Source organism: Sapajus apella, unplaced genomic scaffold (assembly GCF_009761245.1).
Source record: "Sapajus apella isolate SASKATOON/1434 unplaced genomic scaffold, GSC_monkey_1.0 scaffold53, whole genome shotgun sequence".
Lineage (NCBI taxonomy): Eukaryota > Metazoa > Chordata > Mammalia > Primates > Cebidae > Sapajus > Sapajus apella.
Window position 1 is genome coordinate 15,366,178 of NW_022436993.1, and position 23,562 is coordinate 15,389,739.

A 23,562-nucleotide genomic window follows, 5' to 3' on the forward strand; every position below is an offset into this window, starting at 1 on the left:
CAAAAAATAAAACTTAAGGCCAGGTGCGGTGGCTCACGCCTGTAATCTCACCACTTTGGGAGGCTGAGGTGGGTGGATCACGAGGTCAGGAGATGGAGACCATCCTGGCCAACATGATGAAACCCCCATCTCTACTAAGATACAAAAAATTAGCTGCGCATGGTGGCATGTGTCTGTAGTCCCAGCTACTTGGGAAGCTGAGGCAGGGGAATCGCCTGAACCCAGGAGGCAGAGGTTGTAGTGAGCTCTCCAGCCTGGCAACAGCGAGACCCCATCTCAAATAATAATAATAATAATAAATTAAAAATAAATAAAGACTGGGTGGAAGAGCAACGTATTTCATAGAAAGTATTTTATTATCAGAACAGTTTGGTTTCCTATGTTTAAGATCTATTTATTATGTTATTTTTACAAGTAGCAAAGTCCCTCCGTTGTTTCCCCCAGGTGAATGTACATGAATATAAAAACCGGCTGACGTCCACACTGGCCGCCCCACCCCACATCAGGGTTAGCAGGAAGTTGTGGCTGATGAGCAGCTCCCGGCGGTGGGGGTTCCTCTTCTCCAGCTCCAGCACGCTCATCAGTCATCTTCTTGCTGATTTCTCTTCTGTCAAAAAAAAACCAAGAGGCAGTTAAAACAGCACATGCTCCTTGGATGTCTGCTCAGCCACGATCACATTTTCTGTCAGCAGGTGTAATTTTCTAGAGGTCCTGGCAATGGATGGCAATGAAGGTGATTAAAAACTGTCATGGAAAACCATGCTTTAATTTATTAAACTAGTTTTATCACTTTGATTCCTGAGCAAATTGTCCTCAGGTATTTGAATATTTTCTTCTCTTTCTTCTGTACATACAAAAACTCCTACACAGAAATCCACTCAGAAATATAAATACTCACATTCCCTCGAGTAAAATCACCACCAGAGCAGAGGCTTGGTCTCCTTGAAGCCCACTAACAATATACACAGTTTTGTTTTTTTTTTTTTTTTTTTGAGATGGAATCTCACTTTTGTTGCCCTTGCTAGAGTACAATGGCATGATCTCAGCTCACTGCAACCTTTGCCTCCCAGGTTCAAGCGATTCTCCTGACTCAGCCTCCTGAGTAGCTGGGATTACAGGCGCCTGCCATCATACTCGGCTAATTTTTGCATTTTTAGTGGAGACGACGTTTTGCCACATTTGCCAGGTTGGTCTCAAACTCCTGACCTCAAGTGATCTACCTGCCTCGGCCTCCCAAAGTGCTAGGATTACAGGTGTAAGCCACGGCGCCTGGCAATATACACACTTTGTTCAAAGTTACAAGTGTTCTGCGAAAAGTTCAAAAGGCACATACAGCCCAAAAACATGTTCTGTCATTCTAATCAATAAATTATGCCTTCAGCTCCTATTTCACGTTTAATCAGAAAATGATCTAACTCAGTAACTCGGTTCCATTCATAACCATCAAAGTCTAGGTGATACAGGATTCAATGAAATATCATAAAAGCCAATCTGAAGGTCCATTTGGAAAGACGGCCAGCACACTAAATGCACACAGACTTTACCAGCTTCAAGAAGTCTATTAGTTTGTAAGCGTCCTCCCCGGTAGAGAGGTCTACAAAGTCCTTGGGCAGCCGGTAACTCAAATAGGGGCTGGGCTGGACTGTCACTTCACTGTTTGTGCAACGGAAAGCGGGGGAATCCTGTACAAAGAAGAAAAAGGAGAAATAATGTCAGTCCTTTATTTTTAGGCTTATTCTCCGAACTAAAAAAGAACCTGGCAGAACAATTCAACTCCATGTTTTCTTCTGTGCATGATAAGGAGAAAGGAAGATTCTAAAGTTAAAATGGGCCAGGCACAGTGGCTCCTGTCTGTAATCCCACCTAGAGCACAGTGGCTCACTGCAGCCTTGACCTCCTGGGCTCAGATGAACCTCACGCTTCAGCCTCCCTGGACTGTAGGCACATGCCACCACACCCAGCTGATTTTTTTGCTTTGTAGTACACACAGGGTCTCACTATGTTGCCCAAGCTGGACTCAAACATCTGAGCTGAAGCACTCCTCCACCTCGGCTTCCCAAAGTGTTGAGATTACAGGCTCAGTGGGCTGCTGCACTCAGCCAAAAGTATTATCTTCTTTTATTTTAAGACAAATTCTCCTCTGTTCTCAGGCTGGAGTACAGTGGCACGATCTCTGTTCCCCAGATTTCTGTTGCTCACTGCAACCTCTGCCTCCCGGGTTTAGGTGATTCTCCTACCTCAGCTTCCCAAGTAGCTGGGACTACAGGTGTGTGCCACCAGGTACGACTAACTTTTGTATTTTTATTAGAGATGGGGGTTTCATTATGTTGGGCAGGCTAGTCTTGAACTCCTGCCCTCAAATGATCCACCCACCTCAGCTTCCCAAAGTGCTGGGATTACAGGCATGAACCACCTCGCCCAGCTGCCAAAAAAATTTTTTTTTTGAGATGGAGTCTTGCTCTGTCACCCAGGCTGATCTTGGCTCACTGCTGCAACCTCTGCCTCCAGATTCAAGCAATTCAGGAGAATTCAGGCTGCCTCAGCCTCCCAAGTAGCTGGGATTACAGGTGCCCGCCACCATGCCCGGCTAATTTTTTGTATTTTTAGTAGAGATGAAGTTTCGCCATGTTGGCCAGGCCGGTCTCGAACTTCTGAGCTCAGGTGATCTGCCCGCCTCTGCCTCCAAAAGTGCTGAGATTATAGGTGTGAGTCACTACATCTGGCCCAAAACTATTTGTTAAAAGATATAAAATCCTCACAAGAGAAGACTACATGAAAATCTTGGGACACATTAACTGCATATGTAGCACGATCTCATTTATTTACAAAGCTCTATGTATGTATTTAAATGCATGTTATATATCAAAAAATAAACAGTGGTTCTCAAGGTGGTAGAGTCATAGATGGTTTTCTAATTTTCTTTAAGAATGAGCACGTTACGTTAATAGGCAGAAAACAGCTCTACAAAGTTGTTTAAAGAAAGTTTGGCTGTGAAACCGAGAAGAAAGGAGAGAGTGGCGGGTGAAGAAACCAGGTTGAACACTTTTGTTTTTCAGATGGGCGAGATCTGAATATGACTAAATCTGGACGGACAGAAGTTGGTACAGAGGAAGAGTTTGGAAACAGAGCAAAGGCCATCTGGAGAGTGAGGGGGACACAGTGTCCTGAAGGGAGATGAGAGAGGGAGACACAGTGTCCTGAGGGGGGAGATGAGAGAGGAGGACACAGTGTCCTGGGGAGGATGAGAAAAGAGGACATGGTGTCCTGGGGAAGAGATCAGACTGAGGAAGAACAGATAAGCTTGTAGGTGTGATGAGAAATCAGCTGAGGGAATTCTCATCAGGGGGTTCCCTTTTCCTGGAAAGAGGAAGTTAAATCATCTGCTGGGAGGGAGGGAGGGAAGGAAGGTGGGAGATGTGAGGAGTGTGAAGGCATGAACCAGGCACTGTGGACATGGAGGAGAAGGCTGACAGGAACTGGTGGTGCGCGTGTGTGTCCCTGTTCTCCATCAGCCTCAGCAGCTGGAGCTACGATCAGAAGGAATAGATGCATGCACTGATCTCGGACTAAGATTCCTCCACTGGGTGTAACAGAAGCAGCTCAGAAAAAGAACTAAAAAAAGTGATCAGATGATCCTTACTTCTGTATATAAAGTGAAGTGGCACACCCTTCTTTGACTGCCATCAGGGGCAAGTGAGCTATTAGTCAAGCTTTGTTACACGCTGCACACCCCAAGGGTCCCGGCCACTGCCGCCTACCTATGCATCTGAAGAGCAAGCGGCCAGCAGGCTGGAAAGGTTGACGTTCTGTCTTAAAAATGCCTTACCTGCCCTTGAGCATCTACTTCACTAAAATCACCGTTTAAGTTGTTCTCAGATGTCAGTTCTTCCCAGGTGAACAGCAGTGAATCTGTGACTTCGCCAAATGGATTAAAATCAATGAGCCACACCTTCCCCTGGAACACAGAGAGAAAAAACAAAAACAAATACAGTCTGTACTGTCTTCTTAGAAAGAAATACTTTTTTATCCTAAGACAGGGTCTCCTGCTGTTGCCCAGGCTGTAGTGCAGTGGTGTGACTATGGTCTGCAACCTGCACCTCCTGGGCTCAACGGATTCTCCTGCCTCAGCGTCCTGAGTAGCTGGGACTAAAGGCATGTGCCACTACATGCAGCTCATTTTTGTATTTTTTTAGAGACAGGGTCTCTTACCCAGGCTGGTCTCGAATTCCTGGGTTCAAGCGATCCTCTCACCTTGGCCTCCCAAAGTGCTGGGATTACAGACATGAATCAAGTCACCTGGCCACAAAGATAGTCTTCGTATTATTCTAATCTTAAAAATCTTAGGGCTTATTTCAAAAGATCATCCCTCTAGGTCCCATCTGGGAAAGGGCCACCTGTCTGAGTAGAGTAGACAGAGATCTAAGGGAGGGTCCCCGTGAATGTAGAAAGAAGGGGCCCACAAAGCTCTGCCTCAGAGATACCTTCCAACTCCAGCCTCAAGCCACATTGGAACTTTAAATCCAATGCGGTGGCTCACGCCTGTAATCCCAGCACTTTGGGAGGCTGAGGTGGACAGATCACTTGAGCTTAGGAGTTCAAGACCAGCATGGGCAACGTAGTGAAACTCCGTCTCTGCAAAAAAAAAAAATTCAAAAATTAGCCGAATGCAGTGGCACACACCTGTAGTCCCAGCTACTTGGGGGGCTGAGGTAGGAGGATCGCTTGAGCCCAGGAGGTCAAGGCTGCTGTGAGCCGTGTTCACAACGCTGCATTCCAGCATGGGTGACAAAGCAAGACCCTATCTCAAAAAAAAAAAAAAATTCCAGCAAGAAAGGGAACTGTCACCCAAAGGCTCAGCGGCTGTGGTCTGACCAAAGTGCTTTCCCCGGAGCCTTCAGTGCTCTGTTCACAGGGAGCTGGACAGAGTCAGGCAGTGCCTGTGGCTCCAGAGAACAGCGTTCCTGCCTCGGGAAGGGCTGCGGCCAAGGGTAGATTTTTCTTTAAACATATCCAAGTAGAAGATGCTGTTTTCTTTTCTCCCTCCCCCTCCCTCTCCCTCTCCTCCTCCCCTTTCCTTCCTTTCTTTCTTCCTTCCTTCCTTCTCCTTCCTCCCTCCTTCCCTCCCTCCCACCCTCTTTCTCTCTCTCTCCCCCTCTTTCTCTCTTTCTTTCTTTCACAGTCTCACTCTGTTGCCTAGGCTGGAGTACAGTGACACAATCTGGGCTCACTGCAACCTTCGCCTCCTGCTTCAAGCGTTTCTCCTGCCTCAGCCTCCCGAGTAGCTGGGACTACAGGCATGCATCAGTATGCTTGGCTAATTTTTGTATTTTTAGTAGACACAGGGTCTCACCACGTTGGCCAGGCTGGTTTCAAACTCCTAACCTCAAATGATCCTTCTGCCTTGGCCTCTGAGTGAGCCACTGTGCCCAGCCCAAAGCTGCTGTTTTCTTTCTCTGTGAATGTAGCAGGTTGTTCAGTTTGCACAATAGAGCTTGATGGCATACAAAAGGGAGGTTAAAAAAAAAAAAATCACGCCAACCTCTGAAAGAAATGTCTACCTTATCCTGTTCTGCAGCCACAGTGGGCAATCTGGTGACTCACCTCATGGAAGGGTCACCTCTGAGCTGAGGGCACTGCGCTGAGGTAGGGCTGGGGCCTCTGAGCAGAAAACAGCACAGCGCTGACACACAGAGAGTGGGGGTACATGGGCCGCAGCGCCAGGAATGACAGCCACGGTGTCTGATGACGAACACCTATTGCCACGAAGTGGACAGGTATTTCCTTGAAAAGTTTTATCTTCACTCCTTTTGACTTTTCTCACGGAAAAATTCGTGTATTTGTGCCGTTTACTTAATAATGAATTTGTTTCTTCTATAAATGTGTTGCCGTCATGTCCTGAGTGAGTGTGTGTGAAATTCCAAGCACCGAGGCCGCTGAGCCAGCATGCCTCATATCTGGCACAGTTTCTCAGCTGAGTGAGAGCAAAATCTTCAGAAAGATCAAACATTGGCCGGACACGGGGGCTCACACCTGTAATCCCAGCACTTTGGGAAGCTAAGGCAGGAGGATCACAAGGTCAGGAGTTTGAGACCAGCCTGGCCAACATAGTGAAACCCGGTTTCTACTAAAAATACAAAACTTAGCCAGGTGTAGTGGCTCACGCCTGCAGTCTCAGCTACTCAGGAGGCTGAGGCAGGAGAATCACTTGAACCTGGGAGGTGGGGGTTGCAGTGAGCTGAGACTATACCACTGCACTCCAGCCTGGGTGACAGAGTAAGACTCCATCTCCAAAAAAAAAAGAAAGATGTAACATCTTATTAGGACTTGCTTCAAATACCAGAAACCTCTAGGAAGTGGCAGAGGCCCACTGCAGGATGTTTTAGCCACACCCCATTTAGGTAAGTTCCTCATTGTATACAAGCCCCAGAGACACCCCGCAAATCTCTCTCGCCACCTGAGTTGCTTTCTCACCTCCATTCGGCACCCACTTTTTCATTCCTGGAACTATAGGAGACACTATCAGCCATCATTGTACTTCTTGGTAATGATGTCAGTTTTATTTTGGAGAACACTGCTAAGATGTCTTCAATATATGTCACGATAACAAAATGGACATTTTCTAAACTCCAAACCCTTTCTACTTGACTTTTTATAATCAATAAAACCATCTCATTACTTTTTTAAATGGTTACATCTTTAGTAGGGAAATATGCCACAATGCAAAAAACCAAAACACATTTTTTCCCTTTTTTTTGAGACAGAGTTTCGCTCTTGTTGCCCAGGCTGGAGTTCAGTGGCACAATCTGGGCACACTGCAACCTCTGCCTCCTGAATTCAAGCAATTCTCCTGCCTCTGCCTCCCAAGTAGCTGGCACTACAGGCATGCGCCACAACGTATGACTAATTTTCTGTTTTTTTGGTAGAGACAGGGTGTCACCATGTTGGTCAGGCTGGTCTCCAACGTTTGCCCAGCCCAAAACACATTTTTAAATGAAAACAAACCACCACTGTTAATTGGCAGTATACTCTGTGGCTCAGAAGCTACCTTCTAGTACAAAAAAATAACCAAATTAAAAAAAACAGCTGTAATCAGGCTTTTATAAACTAGGAAAATCAGGATTTTATGGCTATAACTTTTTTATTTTATTTTTATTTTTAGAGTCTTGCTCTGTTGCCCAAGCTGGAGCATGGTGGCGCGATCTCAGCTCATTGTAACCTCTTCCTCTTGAGCTCAAATGATTCTCCTGCCTCCGCCTCCCGAGTAGTTGGGATTACAGGCACCTGCCACTGCGCTGGTCTAATTTTTGTATTTTTAGTAGAGACAGGGTTTCACCGTGTTGGCCAGGCTGGTCTTGAACTCCTGATCTCAGGTGATCCGCCTCCCTCAACCTCCTAAAGGGCTGGGATTACAGGCATGAGCCACCACACCTGGCCATAACATGTTTTTCATGTGACATATCAAGCACAAACATCCTGAGAAGTTAATTCTGCTTCGAGGAATCCAACAAGCAAAGAGCAGTCAGACTAACTGTACTTGTACCAACTGACTGTCCCCCTACCCCAATCAAGCTCTAGGGACCAGACACTGTGTTAGGCACTGGGGTGTGAAGGTCAGTAACACAGAATCAATTCCTCCCAAGACCTCAGGCTTGAGCAGAATCATATCTCCACCTCCCCAAAACAGAATCAAAACCATCCAGCAGTGGCAACGTGCAGGGTATTTTGCTTCAAGAGAGGCCAGAACGGGGCATTGTGACAGTGGAGAGCGCACAGGAGCACCTGCCCACATGTGCAAGGGAATGCTGGAAATGCTTCCCAAGGACCTGGGCACCTGAGGGATAACAGCAATGCTCTGGGAGGAGGAGGGTGGTGCTGGTAGGAAAAACGACCACATAATAAGAACAACGACCCTCACATGCAGAGGCCACGCCACGACAGCCTGATGTGGGAACAGGTTATTTTGGCTGGCGTGTGAGATATATGAGGGCTCCAGAAATACGGCCAGCTATGGTAACTCTGAAGGCCTGCTGCTCCGAACAGGATGAAATTCATGCTACAACAAGCCCTTTAAATATGTCACTGAGATTGAGAAAGACCAGGAAGTCCCCAGCGGCCAGAAACAAGAAGAACCCGAAGCACAGAACTAAGTGTATCAACTAGACTGCTGTGGACACCGTGGGAGGGTTTCCCAGCAGATCGGCCATAGGAAGGGAATTAGAACTTAGACACAAACTCCAGAGGGCCGCAGCCTCAGGAAACAGAGTGCCAGGAGACAGTTCTCCTCGCAGGAGACAATGACACTGTCTTTTTCTGAATGAGTTTTGCAGAACATGGTAGGAACAAATGAAAAAGCCAAAATGTAGGATCTTTGGGATTCTCACAAACAAAAGAACCAACTCAATACATATGAACTCCAAAACTGATTTACAAAACAAAAAAGAAACAACCAACCTGAATGAGAGTCTGTAAACGCAACAGGGATTAAAGCACACGGAACTTGGGAAATCATCATCAATCTGAAGGACAGTATAATATATTGGTGCTAGGCAAAAACACTAAGGTGATCCACACCACATACCGAAGAGGAAAAAATAATAAACATAAAAGTAATGCAGGAAAGAGAAGCAGAAATTTTTCTTTTATAAGTAAACTTCCCTGAGTCCTTAAGCTCCTTCTGTAACCTCAACCGTCTCTCCAGTCTCTGAAATTCTGCAACAATACCAAACTCGCAAAGGAACAAACACCAGACAGAGAGCCAATACTGAAATGTAGACCAAGAAATTTCAAAAGAACTAGACAAAATCCATGAGGAGGCATTTTTTTAAATTATGGCTCAAATTCAAAAGCCAGAAAAGAAACAATATATGTGATCTTGTTCACAGCAAAAGACTAACAACTAAGGCCTCATCTCTGGAATACCTCAACAGAGCCTATATTTTGAGGACAATAAGGCAATAGAAAAAAGTGAAAAAGAAACAAAGCAATGGTTTACAGAAACTTAAATATATGAAAAGATAAACATCATCATCGTTCACCAAGAAAAATAGAAACAGACATTATACTGAAACATCGTTCCTCTATCAAACCCAAAAAACTCTGAAAAGTGTGGCCCTCTATTATAATGGCAAGCGCTGAGGAAACCTGCCGGCACTGTGGTGCATTCCTGGGGGATTTGGTCAGGTGTAACCTCTACGGGGGGTCAACTGCAGTATCTGTCAAAATCAAAGTACATTTCATTTTTGAGCCAGCAATCCCACTTCTAGGAATTCACCCTGTAGATTCACCTGCAGCGTGTGAAATAACGCGTGTACAGGGTTATTCACCTGGCAGTAGTCTGCAGGAGGCTAGACACCACCTACTACTGTTCACTGATAGGCACGATAGGTCTGAGCATGGCTCACTGCAGCCTCAACCTCCCAGCATCAAGCCATTCTCCCTGCTCAGCTCCAGGGAGTAGCTGGGACTAGAGGTACAAACCACCACACCTGGCTAATTTTTATGTAGAGACAAGGTCTCACTATGTTCAGCCCAGGCTGATCTCAAACACCTGGGCTCAAGCCATCCTCCTGCCTCAGCCTCCCAAAGTGCTGGGAATACAGGCGTGAGCCACCACAGAGGCCTAAAGCCCCTCTCTCTCGTGACTCTTAACACACACCATCATCTCTGAAGACAAAAAGGTGAAAATATAGTGATTTTTTTGACTTAACAGAGTTAAATGAACAGTTAACAGTTATTCTGGGACACGACCATATGAGCCATATCTTTTTGTCCAAAAGAGATTCAAAGATGTCCAAAGGTGATTCAGATTCAAATGACTGTCTTACTACAATGAGGTTAATCTAGCACGGAGGGGGAAATGAGAAATATTCTGCCGGTGTGTAGGTGACATATGGGGAAAACGCATCACCAAACAGCATTTAGTGACCTAAACTTCTTTATAAAGATTGTATGTCTTAGACAGTGAAACCTCTGCTTTAGAAATTCTTCATTAAGTCAGCAGTAAGTAGCTTTGCTAATAAGTCACTTTAACTTTTTCCTTACAGAAGTTTTTTTTTAATCACTTTTAAAGTTTTTTTATTTTTTTGAGACAGAGTCTCACTCGTTCACCCAGGATGGAGTGCAGTAGTGTGATCTCGACTTGCTGCAACCTCCAACTCCCAGGTTCAAGTGATTCTCCTGCCTCAGCCTCCCGATTAGCTGGGACTACAGGCGCAGGCTACCACACCCGGCTCATTTATTTTTAGTAGAGATGGGGTTTTACCATGTTGGCCAGGCTGGTCTTGAACTCCTGATCTCAGGTGATCTGCCTGCCTCAGCCTGCCAAAGTGCTGAGATTATAGGCATGAGCCACCATGCCTGGCCAAGATTTAGGAATAAACTAATCCTCTTTTGTCTAAAGATAAAAGTAACTCAAACTGTGAGTCACTTTTAGTTGACTAAAAATAATTATTTAAATATCAAGTACAAACTCCTGGCCACATTTAAGTGTGCAAACTGAACTATTTTAAGCAGGCCCTGACCTCCGACACAAATGAGAACCAGGATGTAAGGTGCCCATTTACCTACCTGTTGAATAAAGAATCCCTAAATCACGGTACACAATGATTTCAGATATTCTGTCCCCTAATGTTAGGCATATTTTAAGGGAGATTTTTGATCATGGTGAATTTCAAATACCTTAGTTGGTTTGAGAAAATTTTGAGGAGGGGATGGTGTCTCGGTCTGTCACTCGGGCTGGAGAGCAGTGGCGCAATCAAGGCTCACTGCAGCCTTGAACTCCCGGGCTCAGTGATCCTCTCAGCTCAGCCTCCTGCATAACTAGAACTATAGGCACATACTATCTAGGCCTGGATAACTTTTTTTTTGAGGTGGAGTGTCACTTTGTCCCCCAGGCTGCAGTACAATGGCACCATCTCGGCTTACTGTAACCTCCGCCTCCTGAGTAGCTGGGATAATAGGCACCCGCCACCACGTACGGCTCATTTTTTTGTATTTTTAGTAGAGACAGATTTCACCATGTTGGCCAGGCTGATCTTGAACTCCTGACCTCAAGTGGTCCTCCTGCCTCAGTCTCCCAAAGTGTTGGGATTACAGGCGTGAGCCACTGTGCCCAGACTGGGCTATTTTTTTTTTTTTTTTAAGTAGAAATGAGGTCACACTAATGTTGCCCAGGCTCGTCTCAAACTCCTGAGCTCAAACGATCTCCTTGCTTTGGCCTCCCAAAGTGCTGGGAATACAGGTGTGAGCTACTGTGCCCAGACAAAATATTTTTTGAGCAGTGGATACTGCACACACATAACGAAGGCATGCTCTGCCTGCTTATAAAAACAGCTCTTATTTTAAAGAATATCAGATAGAGTTTTTACTTACCCTACTGTCTCTGTATATATCGAACACAACTGTAAAGGAGAAAAAAACTAAGTTATTAACAAAGTAATATTTTATGATGTAAATCTCCTTTTGAAAATTAAAGTATGTTTTAATCAAAGACAGCAGAACATAAATGATCTTGAGGATTTAATGCTTCTAAATCTCAAACTTCAAACGTAAAAAGCCATCCTGCAATGTTTTATTTATCTAACTTTGCTTTACTTTTCTCTGTTCCCCAACCATAATCCCCTATATTTAAAAATTCAAACCAAACACCAACATCATCTCAACCAGTTCCCCATTATAAACTGGTTCTTTGGGAAGGAAGGAAGGAGTCACTGAGCAAAGTATCATCAATCACTGATCTGGGAGAATATGATAAGTAAAGTTTATACTAGATAGCATAAAATCTAACTAGGCTTGAAGCATGCATGATTCATCTTATTTTAAGTCAAATCTGCCACAGAGCCCAGTCTTGGCAAGTAGAGAAAATGTAAATCACAGCAGATATAATTTTCAGATGTATGAAAACTCTCACACACTATACTTTCAATTCCTAAAAACAACCCACAAATGTTTACTTTGTAACTGGTGCTGTCTTTGATCAAAGAAGCTAGAAAGGTAGATGGACTTTGTTCTCTGTAGATAGCCCCTTTGAAATACACAATCAAACATCTAAAACAAGAGATGTTTGATCAAACATTAATGTTTAATGTTTGATCAAACATTAAAACAAGAGAACTGACTCAGTAGTAAAAATAGATTTTAATTAAGATGAAATTAACATGGCTGGCGTGGTGGCTCACACCTGTAATCCCAGCACCTTGGGAGGCCAAGGTGGGTTGTATCACTTGAGGCCAATAGTTCAAGACTAGCCTGGCCAACTTAGTGAAACCCATCTCTACTAAAAATACAATGAGCCAGGTGTGGTGATGTGCACCAGTAGCCTTAGCTACTCAGGAGGCTGAGGCAGGAGAATCACTTGAACCAGGAGGTAGAGGCTGCATGAGATCACACCACTGCACTCCAGCTGGGTGACAGAGTGAGACTCTGTCTCCAAATTAAAAAAAAAAAATTAACATACAAACCATCAAAAATAACAAATGATACAGTAAAATGCTTAAAATACAGTACTTCAAATCTAGTTATTAAGATATACACCATAGTAAATGAGGTCCAGTAACATCATTTATTTCATTTCATTTTACTGGATCAGTAAAAAAATACTCACAGTCTTCATCTAAGAATTTATACTGTATGTGTTTCTTGAAAAAGTCTTGTATGCCTCTGCAAATATCTTCTTTTTGTTTAGAAATATGATCATAGTATTGTGTATAATCTCTTTGAGAAATACCTGGCAAGAAAATATTTTATATTTTGTTATTATACAATATTCTTTTCAAACACATCAGCATGTGATTTAAATATTTTGAGGAAAGAACCGTTGAAGGAGATGAGAAGATCACCCTGATGGGTACTGCAGTACACATGACCCAGCTGCAAAGTTTCATATGAACAGGTGAATCCTGAAGTTCTACACTGCCATGCCTTCTTACTTCTAGAAGAATTTACTGTTTTGTTTTTTCTGTTTTTTGAGATGGAGTCTCACTCTATCACCCTGGCTGGAGTCCAATGGTGCGATGTTGGCTCACTGCAACCTCTGCTTCCTGGGTTCAAGCAATTCTCCTGCCTCAGCCTCCCAAGTAGCTGGGATTGTAGACGCCTGCGACCACGCCTGGCTAATTTTTTTTTTTTTTTTGTATTTTTAGTGGAAACAGGGTTTCACCATCTTGGCCAGGCCGGTCTTGAACTCCTGACTTCGTGACCCACCCGCCTCAGTCTCCCAGAATGCTGGGATTACAGGCATGGGCCATTGTGCCAGGCCTTTTTTTTTTTTTTTTTTTTTCAAAGAGACAGGTTCTCATTCTGTTGCTGAGGCTGGAGTGCAGTGGCACAGTCACAGCTCATTGCAACCTCCACCTCGTGAGCTCAAGTGACCCTCCCATCTCAGTCTCCTGAGTAGCTGGGACTACAGGCATGTGCCAACATGCCTGGCTCATTGTTTCATTTATTTGTAGAAACGGGGTCTCAGTATGTTGTGCAGGCCGGTCTTGAATTTATTGCCTCAAGCAATCTTCCAGCCCTGGCTTCTCAAACTGTTGGGATTACAGGTATGAGCCACTGCACCTAGCCCATGGTAATAGTTATTTTCATGTAGTACAATGGAAAGAATTCGAAATCACAAAAAGCCTTGTTATGTAAAAAATTAAAGCAGCAATTTTAAACCTGCACACATAATCAACCGCTGCTGCTCTAATTTCTTCCAAAGAGGTCTCTGCAAATTGGTATTCTCTTCCACTTTCTTTGGGAAAATATAAAATATTCTTTACCAGATGTCTACCATAGTCAGCCCATATTGCACAGAAGCAGTCTACTTTTCTTGTTTATACGTGCTACTTGCCCTTCACAGCCTGCTCTTTCAACCCATGGAAGAGTAAACACTCCTTTTCTCTGAGTGACTTGCTGACATGATTCCAAATACACTAAAAGGACTAGTACACAAACTCGCTGAACGTGCTCCAGTCCTAGGGAAAAGTTCTCTGCTCTGAAATAAGGGCTTCTGTTCCTGAATTGTGCCAGCAAGACTCCTCCTTTAGAATACTTACACTGCAGCTTCTTCAATATCTGGCAACACGAGAAATTAGGACACTCTAAGTTTCTTTCAGGGAGGTTAATAAATTTCAACATCACTTTCAATGAATAAACAGTGTTGATTTGATGCTATTCAAATTCCACTTTTCTAGGCTGAAGATAAATTTTACTTCACGGAAAACATGAATAAACAAAATAAAGAACAACTTATCTTCAATAATTAATTAAATCATAGCAAACAAAATAGTAACCTGAGAGGACAGAAAATGGGTGACTCAGAAGAATACACTTACTTGTCCACATATTTTCTCTTGCTAGAATAATAAACAATGCCCCAATAAATAGAAATAAAGGTTCCAAAACTTGGCTTTTCATGATCCTTAAAATAAGCAGACTATTGCTAAGTAGTGCTTAGGAAAATTCTATACAGAGTGTTCCTGATTTCCTAAATCAGGGATCGTGACAACCACCATTTTTATCTCTGGAATTCAGGCAGCCATGATTAACTGACACCACCATTTCCTGTGGCAACTGAATATGGGCTCCGGCTTCCTGTCAACATGGCGTTCCAGAGAGTCAGTATCAATCGGTTAAAGGTGGCATCTCAGATGAAAACGGACTGACGTCCTTGTCCTAATTACTGGAAATTTACTTCCAACAAAAGCTTGTCTTCCTTTAAAGATGACTTTCAAGGATAAAACAAACAAGAAAACTCACCAATAAGCTTGTTTTCCTTGACAAAACATCGAAACTCAGCCCCAGGAATCAATTCACACCATTTTCGGAGAACAAGCTGTAAACAAAGGAAAACATATTTAATAACAAAACTATATGATGAGGTCTACTAGGCAATTTTATGTCAATACTATATCTTAATGACTGCCATTATCAAATGGTTTTAAAACAAGAGGCATCATAAAACATTCTTAACATGAGATGTAGGGAATAAAGTTGAGATCTATTATTCTTTTTTTTCTTGAGACGGAGTCTCGCTCAGTCACCCAGGCTGGAGCGCAGTGGCGCGATCTCAGCTCACTGCAACCTCCACCTCCCATGTTCAAACAATTCTCCTGTCTCAGTCTCCCAAGAAACTGGGATTACAGGTATGTGCCACCATGCCTGGCTAATTTTTTTTATTTTTGGTAGAGACAGGATTTCGCCATGTTGGCCAGGCTGATCTTGAACTCCTGACCTCAGGTGATCCACCCACCTTGGCCTCCCAAAGTGCCGGGATTACAGGCATGAGCCACCATGCCCAGCCTTGTAATCTATTATTCTAATAACCATAAGAAAATTGTGCTAAAATTCTACGACAAAATGCATCCTTGTCATGTAACTGCCATTTTGAGAGTTGTGACATACATGCACACCACCAAGAATGTAGTCACATCTTATCACCACAGTGCCCCATGTTCATTCATATGTTCTCTACCCTAGAGGAATATCAAATACTAAAATAATTCCAGCTGGGCGAGGTGGCTCACGCCTGTAATCCCAGCACTTTGGGAGGCTAAGGTGGGCGGATCTCCTGAGGCTGGGAGTCAGAGATCAGCCAGGCCAACATAGTGAAATCCCACCTCTACTAAAAATACAAAAAATTAGCCAGGTGTGGTGATGGGCGCCTGTAGTCGCAGCTACTAGGGAGGCTGACTCAAGAGAATCACTTCAACTTAGGAGGCAGAGGTTGCAGTGAGTTGAGATTATACCATACTGCACTCCAGCCCGGGCAACATAGCAAAACACCAACTCAAAAATAAAATAAAATAAAATAATTCTAAAGTTGTCTACCTTAAGTACCATGAGGTAATCCTTACTTCGATATAATTATTATTGAGGTTTGCCACAATAAATCACCAAAATAACTCTCTCATTATTTTCTCAGTATTTTAAAGTCAATCAATTCTACCCTTGGCCTAAATCACAAATGGGTCTTATTACTGTAATTAATAATTATTGAATATATATAAACTCTCATATACTATTGAATTGTTCCAGTTTTAGAAATAGTACAGCTGGCACAATGTATGCTTCTTTTTGTGTGTTTATAATGCTCTTTGGCGACAACCAGTCCTGTTCTTCTGCAGCACTGACTGATAATAAATGGCTGAGAGCTCCAGCCTCCCTTATCCTGGACAGACCACTCTGTTTCAAGACCTGTGAAACGGAACTTGCATGACTCTAGGCACCATTCCCTGAATCCTATCAAGGGCTCAGTATTTCCCCACGTGGTTCCCAGAGTTTCTTGGGCATAACCTTCCATACTAAGGACAGAACTATGCCGTACCATGGTGATCTACCACAGGTCTCTCTTGCCTACCAAACTGTAAATTGTCTATGGGTAAAAAACTAGATTTTATTTATCTTTGTGTTCCCAGCGCAAGTATGTAACATATAGGAAGTGTCTCAGAAATGTCTGTCAAATGAAGCAGCAAATATATAAGCGGCCACTAAAGATCATGTTAGAAAAATATTTAATGACCTAGAAAAACGCATATACTATTTTAAGTAAAAATAAGCTATAAAATGCCATGCAAAGTATTTTATAAAGAGAATGTGCGTATACATACAAACATGTATTTCTTTTCTTTCTTTTTTTTTTTTTTAAGATGGAATTTCACTCTTGTTGCCCAGGCTGAATGGCATGATCTCAGCTCACTGCAACCTCCACCTCCCGGCTTCAAGCAATTCTCCTGCCTCAGCCTCCTGAGTAGCTGGAATTATAGGCATGCGCCACCACACCTGGCTAATTTTGTATTTTTAGTAGAGACAGGATTGCTCCATGTTGGTCAGGCTGGTGTTGAACTTCACGACCTCAGGTGATCCGCCCACCTCGGGCTCCCAAAGTGCTGGGATTACAGGAGTGAGCCACCACATCCAGCCACAAACATGTATTTCAAGAAAGGGAAGTTAAAGACTAAAATGTTAATAGTGAGGATATATATCTGGGTGGTAGGCTCTTTATATTTCCTTGATTGACTGATTGATTGATTGATTGATTTAGAAGGAGTCTCACTCTATCATTCAGGCCAGAGTGCACTAGCACAATTTCAGCTCACCGCAACCTCCACCACCTCCCGAGTAACTGGGATTACAGGGTGCATCACCACGCCCAGCTATTTTTTATATTTTTAGTAGAGACAGGGTTTCACCATGTTTGCCAGGCTGGTCTCTGGTCTCAAACTTCTGACTTCAGGTGAGCTGCCCACCTTGGCCTCCCCCAAAGTGCTGGGATCACAAGTGTGAGCCACCGCACTTGACCATATTTTCTTGTATTTTCAAATTTTTGGTAATAAGTTTCTCATCTTAAAAACCAGGAAAATTTCAGGTGGGACATTTTATGTATTAAAAAAATTTTTTTTAAATATGTCTTAGAAATTTTAAATGCACTGATTTCATTTTTCATTTATTATAAGCTTTTAGTCAAGCCTTATTATCTGATTTTTAAAAATATATATAATTATTAAATGAATCTCAAACTAAAATGCTACACAGTTCTTATCTATTAAAAGCCCTTACTGGCATATACATACATAATTTTGTATACATACATGTTACATATACATATTTTGGCTACAGTGATTTTACTTAGCAATAAATAAATAAGCAATTGTAGCACGCTAACAGTACTTTATTGGAAAATTTGCATAATGCTTATCAAAATATTATTTTATACAGGTAATAAACAAACTGGAGTTGATTTTCACAAAACACAGACGGGCATATAGAATGTCTCTCCCCCACCCTGTCCCTCTGTCTTTCTCTTCAGAGGCAAACAGTGCTATAGGTTTCTTCTATATCTTTCCAGATGTATCCTATGAATATATAAGTATACATAAAGAGAGTGTGTGTGTGTGTGTGTGTGTGTGTGTGTGTGTGTGTGTGTGTTTTAGATGAAGTCTCGCTGTTGTCGGCCTGGGCTGGAGTGCAATGGCCCAATCTTGGCTCACTGCAACCTCCGCCTCCCAGGTTCCAGCAATTCTCCTGCCTCAGCCTCCCAAGTAGCTGAGATTACAGGTGCGTGACACCATGCCCAGCTAATTTTTGTATTTTTAGTAGAGATGGGGTTTCACTATGTTGGCTAGCCTGGTGTCGAACTCCTGAACTGAGGTGATCCGCCCACCTTGGCCTCCTAAAGTGTGGGGATTACAGGCGTGAGCCACCATGCCCAGCCATGTGTATATTTTAAATACACACAGACAGGAGAAAACGATACACAGGATTCTACTGAAAACTTTTTTCATTTGAATTACTTGAAGGGTATCACTTTCCTATGCTTTTAAAACTGGGTTTTAAATCCTATACACATGATAATGGTATCTTTCCAAAATGGCAATAAAAAGCAAACTGCTGGTAAATTAACCTTGGAGGTAAATAATGTCATCTGCTTCTTTTTCTTCTTTGAGATAGAGTCTTGCTCTGTCCCCAGGCTAGAGTTCAGTGGCACTATCTTGGCTCATTGTAACCTCCACCTCCCAGGTTCAAGCAATTCTCCTGCCTCAGCCTTCTGAGTAGTGGGGACTACAGGCTCCCACCACCATGCCCAGCTAATTTGTATTTTTAGTAGAGACATGGTTTCACTGTGTTCGCCCTGATAGTCTCGATCTCTTGACCTTGTAGATAAACCCACCTTGGCCTCCCAAAGTGCTGGGATTATAGGCGTGAGCCACAGTGCCCAGCTGATAATGACTTCTTAAAAAAGACTGTGCCTCAGAGAAAGGCTAAGGAAATGATTTCTTTCTAGTACGTGGCAGAAAGCACCACAGACGGGTACTTAATAGACAGATCTGTTTGTTGCGTGAATTAACAGCTATGACTATATTACATAGTTACAGAAGTGTTTAATAAGCTGGGAAAATGCTCACACTACGCTATTAAGTGAGGGGAAAAAAAATCTCACAAGTTGTATGTAAGAATTTCACCTATAACCACTCTAAGATCTAGTAATTGTTTGGTGACTTGGTAAGTAGCAAATTAATTAGTAAATTAACTGTTCCATACACACAGTATACTCCTAAAAGATATGTCAATATCTACAGTCTACATATTAAAAATTACTCATGCAGTGAGTCAACAAATTTTGAAAACGTGTACATATATACAAAAGTAGCTAGAAGCAAACAGACATGAAAGACATATTTTAAAAATTACTGCACTTACTTGAATTGGTATTATAAAACCAAAAATGAAAACATAATTTTCATGTAAATGTAAAAATGCAATTATGGAGCAAAGATGGCCATCTTCTTTTCAACAAATTATGAGTTTTTGAAAGTTTGCATTTTGACAATGCAAGTGGAAGAAGAACCAGGAATGAGAGCTGAACCATGGAGTCTACATTTAAAAGAAAGTTAGATCAGACACAGTGGCTCAGGCCTGTAATCCCAGCATTTTGGGAGGCTGAAGCAGGCGGATCACTTGAGGTCAGGAGTTCAAGATCAGCCTGGCCAACATGGTGAAACCCCAGCTCTACTAAAAATACAAAAATTAGCTAGGCATGGTGGTGTGTGCCTGTAGTCCCAGCTACTCGGGAGGATGAGGCAGAAGAATTGCTTTAATCTGGGAGGCAGAGGTTTCAGTGAGCTGAGATCAAGCCACTGCACTCCAGCCCGGGCAACAGAGCAAAACAGTGTCTCAAAAAAAAAAAAAAAAAAATTATGTTTCAGATCCATTCATGACAGGTGATGAGCAGTTAGCTGCAACTAAGAACCAGACCAAGGTGTGTCTGTGTGTGTGTGTCTGTGTGTGTGTGTGTGTGTGTGTGTGTGTGTATTTTCAAAACTAGGAAAATATGGAATAAAAATTAAGGTTTAATATGTTTAAACTCATAAATTTCTAACAAAGTTGTTTCTTCACTATCCTCTTATTCTTTTTCTTTGGTTTTTTTTTTTTTTTTTTTGAGACAGTTTCCCGCTTGTTGCCCAGGCTGGAGTGCAATGGCACGATCTTGGCACACTGCAACCTCCATCTCCTCGGTTCAAGCGATTCTTCAGCCTTAGCCTCTGGAGTAGGTGGGATTATAGGTACCCGCTACCATGCCCGACTAATGTTTGCATTTTCAATAGAGATGGGCCTTCACTATGGTGGCCAGGCTGGTCTGGAACTCTTGACCTCAGGCTCCCAAAGTGCTGGGACTATAGGCGTGAGACACCACACACAGCCTATCCTCTAATTCTTTTAAGTTATTCGTAAGGTGAGTGAACAATATTAAAAAATGGTAAAATGGGGCTGGGCGCGGTGGCTCATGCCTGTAAACCCAGCACTTTGGGAGGCTGAGGCAGGCGGATCACGAGGTCAGGAGATCGAGACCATCCTGGCCAACACGGTGAAACTCCATCTCTATTAAAATACAAAAATTAGCCGGGCACAGTGGCGCACACCTGTAGCAGCAACTTGGGAGGCTAAGGCAGGGGAATCGCTTGAACCCGGGAGGCAGAGGTTGCAGTGAGCTGAGATTGCACCATTACACTCTAGCCTGGCAACAGAGTGAGACCCTGTCTCAAGAAAAAAAAAAATATATATATATATACATCTATATATAATGTTGAAACAATTAGGCACAGCTGTGAGGAGTATAAAGGTGTTTGTTTTATTAAAGGTGTTTGCGTATATCCTGTAGCAAGTGTGTACTGCATACATATACTGGGGGCGTATATGTGTGTGTGTATATATATATATATATATATATATATATTCTATATGTAATATATATCCTTTTATGTATATATCTCATAAAGACAAAATTTCAGTGGCTCTAGGTTCCCAAAGAAATTAATCTAAGAAACTTCTTTTCACTTAAGAATAAATAGCAATTCTCAACATATCTTCATCTACAATTATCAAGGAAAATAAGTTTCTTACCTCATATTCTATAAACGGATCTGGAGAATCATCGGTACAATGAATAAACCTTTGGAGGAAGAAAAGGCAATTGAATCTTTTTGTTACTTGTGTCAGTTTATGCACACACATAACTTATATTTAACATGAGAGTAACGTTTTACTAAAAGCATCCAGAAACAGGAAACTAATTCAAATTTGAAGAACATTTATTATGCCGCATTCAACTCTATGCATTAGCCTAGGCACCCAGAGATATTAACTAATTTAAGCCTCAAAACAATGTTATGAGCAAGACTGTACTTTGCTGAATAATTTCTTCAGTTGGCCCAGTATTTGGTAGCACAACAGGATGACTATAGTCAACAATTTAATTGTACATTTAAAAAATAACTAGAGAGTGTAACTGGATCGTTTACAACACAAAGGATAAATGTTTGAGTGGAACAGATACCCCATGTTACGTGATGTAATAATTATGCATGGCCTATTTGTATCAAAACATGTCATGTACTCCAGGACAGGCGCAGTAGCTCATGCCTATAATCTTAGCACTTTGGGAGGCCAAGACAGGAGGATCACTTGAGGTCAGGAGTTTGACACCAGCCTGGCCAACATGGTGAAAACCTGTCTCTACCAAAAATATAAAAATCAGCTGGCTGTGGTGGTGGACGTCTGTAATCCCAACTATTTGGGAGGCTGAGACAGGGGAACCGTTTGAATCTGGGAGATGAAGGTTGCAGTGAGCTGAGATCACGCCACTGCACTCCAGCCTATGCAACACAGCAAGACTTCATCACAAAAAACAAACAACAAAAAACACCCATCTCATGTACCCCATGAATATATACACCTACTGTGGACCCACAAAAATTAAAATAAAAATGTTCTGAGCTATTATAACCAAAGAGACAGTATAATCTCCATTTTTCTGTCAAAAGGCAAAGAAATTAATACCAGAAAAGCCTAAATTTAGTGGCCACACCAAGACTCAAACTGTCTAACCCCTGATTCTCAACGAGGGCAGGAAGGCACTGTCATTGTACATGTTTTTGTCGTGGGCATCTTAGAGTGAAGCCAGCAGCTTACTTCTCCCTCAACATAACATCGGCCATGTAAAGCCACAGTTAATCGAATCCTTCCCACACATGCCCGTTTAAAACTCGGATAGATCCATTCAACCCTCCATTAAGTATACTGCTTCTTCCTCTAAAAATCCTGTTTCATGGCCGGGCTTGGTGGCTCATGCCTGTAATCCCAGCACTTTGGGAGGCTGAGGCAGGTGGATCACGAGGTCAGAAGTTCAAGACCAACCCAGCCAAGACAGTGAAACCCTGTCACTACTAAAAAGACAAAAAAAATTAGCCAGGTGTGGTGGTGCGCACCTGTAATCCCAGCTACTCGGGAAGCTGAGGCAGAGAATTGCTTGAATCTGGGAGGTGGAAGTTGCAATGAGCCAAGATCATGCCACTGCACTCCAGCCTGTGTGAGAGAGTGAGACTCAGTCTCAAAAAAAAAAAAAAAAAAAAAAAAAAGACTGGCGGAGAAAGCTAAAAAGCAGACACAGAATTTTCAAAACACTGGAGAAAAAAAAACTCTGACAGCACCAAGGAAGAACTGATTTGCTGACTGCTGTGTGTGGGAGGGAGGAGTAGTCAAGACGGGGTCCAAATTTAAAACACACAGAACGTGCTAAGGTAGAGAGGGCAGTGAAGATCTCAGCCAGGGCACTTGGAGTTCATTATACACAGTGGGGAGCCCTCCCAGGTTGCCATCCTTCCCCTAAACTGTCCAACATTGTGCCAGGGCAATTTGAGAGCATTCCTACAAAGGTGGACACTAGATTACACAGAAACAAGAAATGAATGGGAGGTGAGGAGACAGAAATACACACTTCAGAGAAGCTTGACAGGATGGGCAGGACAGGGGGAAGACATCCAGAGGAAAAGAGATGTTTAGGTGACTATATCTAGTTTTCATTTTTTTAATCTTTAAGAATGGCATGATCGAATGTCATGAAGATGCAAAAAAAAAAAAAAAAAAAAAGAATGACATGAATCAGCAGAGAGGGTATGACAATATGGGAGAGAAAAGAAAATGAGATGGGCCAGGCGCGATGGCTCATGCCTATAAGCCCAGCACTTAGGGAAGCCAAGGTGGGCAGATCACCGGGGGTCAGAGCTCAAGACCAGCCTGGCCAACATGGCGAAACCCATCTACTAAAAATACAAAAACTAGCCATATGTCATGGCATACATCTGCAATCCTAGCTTCTCGGGAGGCTGAGACAGCAGAATCGCTTGAACTGGGGAGGCAGAGGTTGCAGTGAGCCAAGATGGCACCACTGCACTCCAGCCTGGGTGACAAGAGTAAGACTCTGTCTTAATAAAAAAATAAGAAAGGGAAAAAAAAGAAAATTAGATGGCTTATACATGGTACATAACTTGTAGCATTAACTTGTAATATATAACTTGCAGTCAAGAGTCTTTTTAAAATACATACAAACAAAAAAACTTTTAAAGATGGCTTAAGCCATTTACAATCACAACTGAGTTTGATGACTCTTAATTTCCCTGAATATGTGATTGAGATGGAATTCTCTGCAATCAGTTATGACTGATACTACAAACAACAACAACTTTAACTTACTAGATTGGCTGAAATCCTGAGAACACAGAATTTCCATTACCACTACAATTGGGC

The 23,562-nt window shown here is 42.6% G+C and overlaps 1 protein-coding gene across 2 annotated transcripts in view; it reads right to left on the reverse strand.

Annotated features, from left to right (window-relative positions):
- Positions 1 to 334: 334 nt before the first annotated feature.
- CDC123 (cell division cycle 123) overlaps positions 335 to 23,562 on the reverse strand; it is a 50,002-nt gene continuing 26,774 nt past the window's right edge. For both annotated transcript variants that reach the window (XM_032244061.1, XM_032244062.1), the window contains 7 exons: positions 20,881 to 20,929; positions 14,740 to 14,815; positions 12,602 to 12,724; positions 11,371 to 11,399; positions 3,827 to 3,955; positions 1,545 to 1,682; positions 335 to 607 (listed from right to left, as the gene is read on the reverse strand). In XM_032244061.1, coding sequence (XP_032099952.1) covers positions 581 to 607; positions 1,545 to 1,682; positions 3,827 to 3,955; positions 11,371 to 11,399; positions 12,602 to 12,724; positions 14,740 to 14,815; positions 20,881 to 20,929 — 571 coding nt within the window. In that variant the 3' untranslated portion in view covers positions 335 to 580. The remainder of the gene's footprint in view (positions 608 to 1,544; positions 1,683 to 3,826; positions 3,956 to 11,370; positions 11,400 to 12,601; positions 12,725 to 14,739; positions 14,816 to 20,880; positions 20,930 to 23,562) is intronic.